The sequence below is a fragment of the Eurypyga helias genome, unplaced genomic scaffold, assembly GCF_000690775.1.
Source record: "Eurypyga helias isolate BGI_N326 unplaced genomic scaffold, ASM69077v1 C16231343, whole genome shotgun sequence".
NCBI lineage: Eukaryota > Metazoa > Chordata > Aves > Eurypygiformes > Eurypygidae > Eurypyga > Eurypyga helias.
This window is the reverse complement of record NW_010286205.1, coordinates 1-8,523: the sequence shown is the minus strand read 5'-3', so window position 1 is coordinate 8,523 and position 8,523 is coordinate 1. Positions and strand designations below refer to the sequence as shown.

At 37.4% G+C, this 8,523-nt stretch overlaps 1 protein-coding gene across 1 annotated transcript; it reads left to right on the top strand.

The window, feature by feature from the left end:
• Positions 1-1,117: 1,117 nt before the first annotated feature.
• LOC104515926 (protocadherin Fat 1-like) lies at positions 1,118-8,401 on the top strand (the record flags this gene model as incomplete). The annotated part of the gene is made up of 3 exons (XM_010160098.1): positions 1,118-1,393; positions 1,601-1,811; positions 4,334-8,401. Coding segments are annotated over 3 exons (4,555 nt in total), but the record flags the coding sequence as incomplete, so codon positions are not given.
• Positions 8,402-8,523: the final 122 nt, after the last annotated feature.

Sequence of the window (8,523 nt, the reverse complement as noted above, 5' to 3'; positions counted from 1 at the left end):
TGAACACTTCCAGGGATGGGGATTCTCATTTCATGGAGATTTTCATTTTCATTAATCACCATGCCCCATGGTGCCTCCAGGGTTGGTGTAGGACATCATTACTTAGATGCAAAAGTCTTTCTTTGGTTACTTGGAATACAATCCTTCTAACAGTCTCCTGAACTCTTGTTAGCATTTGTAGCGTATTTGTGAAGTATTTGTATCTACACACTGACTATGTCTTGTTTAGAAGTTATATGAATGTGTTCAGCCTGTATTAAGATTTGCCAGCAGGAAGAACTCATCGTATTGGAGTTTAGGTAGTAGTTGTAACCTGGGATAATACACCTGCATTTGAAATAAATATTTTAGGAAAGGCAAGTGAGTATTTGTGAAAGGCAAGTGGGTGTGCAGGGATCTTGTGTGGTTCCAGTGAATGTTGTTATTCAGGCAGAGGGCATGGGCTGCATAACGCATCACCCAGCCGAAGTTCTGTGAGAAAATGCAATTTGAAGCATTGAAATTAATGTAATTGTAACTTCAGAGACATTTTGTCAGTAACTAGTTAACTCTGCTGATATTGTACTACATTGGTGGAGAAGAACAATCAATCAATACCTGTGGTTCTTCAAAATAACATATATTTGTGGGAATTCCATCACTTTTCCAGGCTAGTTTAGGCCTGGAAATGTGAGGAGCTGAAAAAGGATTGTTTCCCTGTGAAGGGCAGAGAGGGGTACAGTGCATCCACTGCCTTGGAAAACATTCCTTAAATAAAATAAAATAAATAAAAACCTGCTCTGGGTTCCATACTGAGAATTTTAATTTTTTTATTATTATTATTCCAAAGTTACTAAGGAATTCTTTTTCATCTTGCTTTAGTCAAAAATAATTCCCTTTAAGATACATTACCTAAGGCATTTTTGATTGTCTAGATTTCTTGTTTGACTTTGGGGAAGGTGAGGCAGATTTGGGTTTAGTGAGATTCTTCTCTACACCTCTTAGATCTCTTCCCTCGCCGAAAAATGTTGTCTTGCTGTGACTTTCAGTATTGTGGTCTGATTTTTAATGAAATATCTTTCCATCTCTGTTTCTCAAATATCATCAATGCTTTCCCCTTCTCATTGTGTAATTTCAGGTATACATCAAAGTTATAGACACAAATAATCACAGGCCTCAGTTTTCTTCTTCAAAATATGAAGTTGTTATACCTGAAGACACCATACCAGAGACAGAAATTCTGCAAGTCAGTGCCACAGACAGAGATGAGAAGAATAAACTGATTTATACTATGCAGGGCAGCACTGATCCCAGCAGTCTTAAAAAATTTCGTCTAGACCCTGGAACTGGCTCTCTTTGTACTTCAGAAAAACTGGATCATGAGACCATGAACCAGCATATTCTCACAGTAATGGTAAATAAACACAAAATTTCTTTCATAGTCCGTAACAAATGGATCTGTCTTAATGTCTTTAATCTGTCCCCTTAATTCAAACATTTATTTGTATGTTTAATTTGTATGCAGTCTTTGTGACTGGTACAGATTGAACCTTGAATTATTACTAATATTTGATGAACTACTGAAATAACAGTGCCAATTACTAATAATGTGCTGTTTCAGGTTCGAGATCAAGATGTTCCCGTAAAGCGCAACTATGCTAGAATCATCATTAATGTTAGTGACACAAATGATCATGCTCCGTGGTTCACCAGCTCTTCCTATGAAGGACGGGTGTATGAGTCAGCAGCTGTTGGATCAGCAGTACTCCAGGTTACAGCATTAGATAAGGACAAAGGAAAAAATGCAGAAATTGTCTACTCTATTGAATCAGGTAAATTGATGTTTTTACCTATTCAGTTTGTTTTGAAACAATGCTTGCTGATACTTTGTAGACATGTAAAAAAATAGCTGTAAAAAAAGAGGGCAGTACAGGTGTGTGTTGTATTCTGAGAGATGTATTTAAGATACAGCCTCAGAGCATTTAGAAGAGAACTACAATGACAAATATTCATCTCCCTCCCTTAGCTATTTATATTACCCTTTAGATACATTTGGAACATTTTAGCAATAGTAGAAGAAAAAACTACCTTTTAAACCTTAAGAGGTGTGGATTCTTTAGAAATTACGGAGCCATTAAGTTCAGGCCTAAAATAAATAATTCTTTTTTGATAATGTAGGTAGTATTTTGTGGCATAGGCAAAGCAAGTATTTGATGAAAGGAGCAAGAGCCTCAGACAAGTGTTTTCATGTTTAGCACAATGTGCAAGAAAGGAGCTCAGAAATAACGTATAAATATCCGTATACTTAACCATTACTTAGTTCCAGTTTTTAAGTTAAAATTTCTGATAGACATAGCAAGAAAGGGGTTGCTTTGCATGGTTCCCTCTGGCTAATTTTAAATAGTGGGACTGCTATGCTAGCTCAATAAAATATACGAGAAATTCTGTAATAGCTGGTCAGTTTGACATTAAGACTCCTTCCAAGATTGCAGGCCAGAGAGGAGCATTAGGTGCTGCTGTTTGTTTTTAATGTCAGACTATCTTTCTGAACTTACCTGTAACAGTGCCATTCAAATAACGGCAGTTTTGAATAATAGGAAAACAGGATGACATTGACTGAGTTCACTTACCAGATGGAAGTGAGTGTTGGTTCAGTCCATTAAATCTAGATAAAAGCCTGCTATTGCCAAGGTCCTGAACTATTTAGGCACCATGACTGAGGGAAAAAAAAAGAAGTTATTTAAATTTCATTACTCGTGTGCAGTACTACTTTCAAGATAGAAAGTAATTTAGTAGCATAAGAAAGTAATTAAGTAGCATAATAAACAGTATATGGAAGAGAACAGTAGGTAAAAAGTTTAGTTACTGTTGCATGCAAGATGATATGCACAAATGTAGTATTTATTTGACGTAAGTTGCTTTGTAAAACATAGGGACTGTTATGGTAAATATTTCCCTTTTCTTCCCCCAAAGTGTGATTTTGATACAAAAACATACTTTAACACTGTATTAAAATAAAGCTGTGATTATCATACCCTGACGAGGAAGAATGAATTTAAGTCACTCCTAAGTTGCTTAAAAGATGTTTGTTTTCTGTTATTTGTAGAAATACGACTTTTTTTTACTAAGCAGGACACTAATGTCTATGAAACACTTTTCTTTCCCATTTCAGTAATGCTTTACAAATGCCAGAACATGGCAAGAAAAAAACGTGTGTGTGCATGCTTTCTAGACTGAAGTTACACCCTGTTCTCTTCCTTTCTTCAAGCTTTTTGTAGGAGTAAATGTAAGACTTAGGTTTGTTTTAGAGGACTGTGATCTACTGGGAGGTTAAAGCATTATAATTGATGTTCTAAGCATATGGAAGGAACATTCCTTGAATGTTTGTGATGGCTGCTTAGATTTGTAATGGGATATTTTAAGAATGCCACTGTGTTTGGAGCCTCCACTAAAAAAAAAGCCCACCAGAAAAACCCTCTTGCCTACTTGTGTGCATAACTCAGAAGCTGTTAATGAATTTTTTCCATGCTGAGAGCATAGCTTTAGTAATCTCATTTTTTAAGGAAGTAAAATGTGAAATCTTAGCATATTTAGTACATGAGCTGAATATTGGGTGCCGTGAAGTTCAGCTATATATTTGAACACATAAAGAAAGCATTTATCAAATGGTAGCTGGCAGTCCTCAGCAGGTAGTACTTTTTTCCTAATATTACTACAGGGAATAACTTTAGTATGTACTAATGTGAAGTTAGGCGAGAGGAAACTTTTGGTCCAGTTCAGAAAGATTAATTTTGAAGCAGTCATTTAAACAATACTTGGCATAAGCAATTAAGATTTGCAACTGTGAATTCATTAAAATACTTCTTTTTTTCAAAGCAGTCTAGTTATTTTAGATAATAAAATGTAAGTTGTATTCCACTAATGTCAACTTCTGAATATCATTTTCTTTCAGCTTCAGTAGATATTTAAGTTGGCTTAAACATGAACTCCATGACAAAGATAATTTGAAGAAAATACATAATTTATAATGTTGATACTTGCAAAATACTTGTGATCTCTTTAAGGTTTTTTACTGGAAAATGAAACAAATTTTTTGCATTTATTTTCAAGGCTTGGGTGGCTTTGCTAACTATGCTTTATGCAGTGTTTCCACAAGTGAACTCAGAATTAGTGCTAACTTTTGATTACAGAAAATATTCCAGAGAGGCTAATGAATGTTTGTTAAACAAAACTAAGAAACTTGAATATTCTCTCTGTTCTTGCAACGTGATTTGTTTTAGTATATATCTAAATGAGCAATCATCCTTTAAGTTCTGTATACCTCTTTCTTAATTACTTTCCTTTTTCTTCACAGGGAATATTGGAAATTCCTTCTTTATAGATCCTATTTTGGGTACAATTAAAACTGCAAAGGAATTGGATCGTAGTAACCAGGAAGAATACAACCTGATAGTAAAAGCTACAGACAAAGGAGATCCTCCAATGAGCGAAGTGACCTCTGTGCATATATTTGTTACGGTTTCTGATAATGCCTCACCTAAATTCTCAGCCAAAGATTATTCTACAGAAATCAGTGAAAGTGCCAGTGTTGGTAGTTTTGTTGGAATGGTTACAGCGTACAGTCAATCTTCTGTAGTTTACGAAATAAAAGATGGTAACATAGGCGACGCCTTTGCTATCAACCCAAACTCAGGTGTTATTGTTTCTCAGAAGACACTTGATTTTGAAACTTTGCCCTTTTACACTCTGACTGTGCAAGGAACAAACATGGCTGGCTTGTCCACTAATGCAACAGTTTTAGTACATCTTCGGGATGAGAATGACAACGCACCAGTTTTTATGCATGCTGAATACACAGGACTCATCAGTGAATCAGCTTCAATTAACAGCGTGGTTCTGACTGACAAGAATATCCCATTAGTAATTCGAGCTACAGATGCTGATAAAGAATCTAATGCTTTGCTTGTTTATCAAATTGTTGAACCATCTGTCCGCAAGTATTTTGCCATCGATTCTAGCACTGGTGCCATTAGGACAGTAATGAGTCTGGACTACGAGGAGACAAATATTTTCCACTTTTCAGTGCAAGTACATGATATGGGGATACCACGTTTATATGCAGAATATGCAGCTAATGTTACTATTTATGTAATCGACATCAATGATTGCCCTCCTGTGTTTTCAAGAGAGTTGTACGAGACATCCATTTTGGTTCCAACCTATAAAGGTGTGAAAGTCATCAGCGTAAATGCCACTGATGCTGATTCAGGCGTGTTTTCACAATTAATTTATTCCATTATTGAAGGCAACATTGGAGAAAAATTTTCAATGAACCCTAAGACTGGAGATATAACAGTACAAAACACAACTCAGTTAAGAAGCAGGTATGAATTAACGGTGAGAGCATCTGATGGCAGATTTGCAAGCACTGCATCTGTAAAAATTAATGTGAAGGAAAGCAAGGCAAGCCAGCTGAAGTTCACACAGAGTTCTTACTCTGCAACAGTGCAGGAGAATTCCACAGAGGCAAAAACAATAGCTGTTGTTACTGCTATAGGAAATCAAATAAACGAGCCTTTGTTTTACCATATTCTAAATCCGGACAGCAGATTTAAAATAAGCCCAACTTCAGGAATCCTTTCAACGACAGGAATACCATTTGATCGAGAACAGCAAGAATCTTTTGATGTGGTCATAGAAGTGACAGAGGAATATAAACCATCAGTTGTTGCACACATTGTAGTTAAAGTCACAGTGGAAGATGTAAATGATAATGCTCCTTTTTTTGTCAATCTTCCATATTATGCTGTTGTTAAAGTAGACTCTGAAGTAGGCCATGTTATTCGACGTGTCACTGCAGTAGATAAAGATACAGGCAGAAATGGAGAGGTGCATTACTATCTCAAAGAACATCATGAACATTTCCAAATTGATCCCACTGGTGAAATCTCACTGAAGAAGAAGTTTGAACCAGACACACTAAATAAGGAGTATCTGGTCACAGTAGTGGCAAAAGATGGAGGAAACCCTGCTTTTTCTGCTGAAGTTATAGTCCCAATTACAGTTATGAGTAAAGCTATGCCGGTGTTTGAAAAGCCTTTCTACAGTGCAGAGATACCAGAAAACATTCAGCTCCATAGTCCTGTGGTACATGTACAAGCAAACAGCCCGGAAGGACTTAAGGTGTTTTACAGCATCACAGATGGAGATCCTTTCAATCAGTTCACTATCAACTTCAACACTGGAGTTATAAATGTTGTTGCTCCTCTTGACTTTGAGTCTCATCCAGCCTACAAACTGAGTATTCGAGCAACAGACTCCCTAACTGGGGCACATGCTGATGTGTTTGTAGACATAATAGTGGAAGACATCAATGATAATCCTCCTGTGTTCACAGAGCCATCTTACACTGCAACCCTTTCTGAGGCATCTGTCATCGGAACATCTGTTGTACAAGTCAGCGCTACAGATGCTGATTCTGGAACAAACAGGGGGATTTCCTATCACCTGGTTGAGGATAATAGTGGAAGTCATGACTACTTCCACATAGATAGCAGCACTGGACTCATTCTTACAGCAAAAACTTTGGACTATGAACAAATAAAACAGCACAGGTTACTAATAAGGGCCATAGATGGTGGCATGCTGCCCTTGAGTAGTGATACCGTTGTAACTGTTGATGTAACTGACCTCAATGATAACCCGCCTCTTTTTAACCAACTGCTTTATGAAGCTAAAATCAGTGAACTGGCTCCCCGAGGGCATTTTGTGACATGTGTGCAAGCCTCAGATGCAGATAGCTCAGATGTTGACAAGCTGGAGTACTCCATTCTGACAGGCAATGAACAAAAGAATTTTGTCATTAATAGTAAAACTGGCATTATCACCATCTCAAACCTGCGCAGACAGGCACTGAAGCCACATTATAATCTTAATGTGTCTGTTTCTGATGGGGTCTTCAGAAGCTCAGCCCAAGTCCATATAACTGTAACCAGTGCCAATATGCACAGTCCTGTTTTCAGCCAGAATGACTATGAGGTTGAACTAGCTGAAAATGCTCCCTTGCATACTTTGGTGACTGAAGTTAAAGCAACAGATGAAGATTCTGGGACTTACGGCCACATCACTTACCACATTGTGAATGACTTTGCCAAAGACAGATTTTATACAAATGAGAGAGGGCAGATATTTACCTCCAAAAAGCTTGACCGTGAAACACAAGCAGAAAAAGTAATTGCCATTAGTCTAATGGCCAAAGATTCAGGAGGAAAAGTTGCTTTCTGTACTGTTAATGTAATACTTACAGATGACAATGATAATGCTCCTCAGTTCCGAGCAACAGAGTACGAAGTCAATATTGGATCTGATGTTCCGCGGGGTACTTCTGTCATTAAAGTCTGGGCATCTGATGCTGATGAGGGTACAAATGCAGACATCATATATGCTATTGAAGCAGAGTCTGAAAACGTTAAAGAGAATTTAGAAATTGATTCATTGTCTGGTATAATTACTACAAAAGAAAGCTTAATTGGTTTAGAAAATGAGTTTCTGACTTTCTTTGTTAGAGCAGTCGATGGTGGATCTCCCAAAAAAGAGTCAGTTGTTCCTGTCTATGCTAGAATACTCCCACCAGAAGTACCTCTTCCAAAATTTTCAGAGCCTTTTTATTCTTACACAGTTTCTGAGGACATTCCAATTGGGACTGATATAGATGTTGTCAAAGCAGAGCATAATCAGACTTTAGTATATAGTCTGATTAAAGGGAACACTCCTGAAAGCAATAGAGATGAATTTTTTGTGATTGACCGACAGACTGGAGAGTTGAAACTTGAGAAGAATCTTGATCATGAAACCACTAAATGGTACCAGTTCTCAGTTAGAGCACAGTACGCAAATGAAGGTTATAATGTTGTTTCTTCAGTAGAGGTAAGCATTCAGGTAAAAGATGCAAATGATAACAAGCCAGTTTTGGAGTCCAATCCATACGAAGCGTTCATCGTAGAAAACATGCCGGCTGGAACAAGAGTCATCCAGGTTAAAGGAACTGACTTAGATTCAGGACTTAATGGGCAGGTTACTTACGGCTTGGATCCTTCTCAAGAGCTAGACACTATAGAGTCTTTTGCCATCAACATGGAAACTGGCTGGATTACCACCCTCAAAGAACTCGATCATGAGAAACGAGACAAATACAGAATCACAGTGGTTGCATCTGATCGTGGTGAAAAAATTCAACTGTCTTCTATGGCTGTGGTTGAAGTTACTGTTACGGATGTTAATGACAATCCTCCACGCTTTACTGCAGAGATATATAAAGGAACAGTCAGTGAGGATGACCCTCCTGGGGGCGTAATTGCTATCCTGAGTACAACTGATGCCGATACAGAAGAAGCCAACAGACAAGTCTCTTATTACATCACAGGTAAATCTTTTTGAGTAATGCCAGAATAGTCATTTAAGCGGTCCTGGAATGATGTGAGATGATGTAACTTAATCTTCCAAGTTATTGAAAAGTGTTAGAAACCATAGAGCCACAAAGAAAGA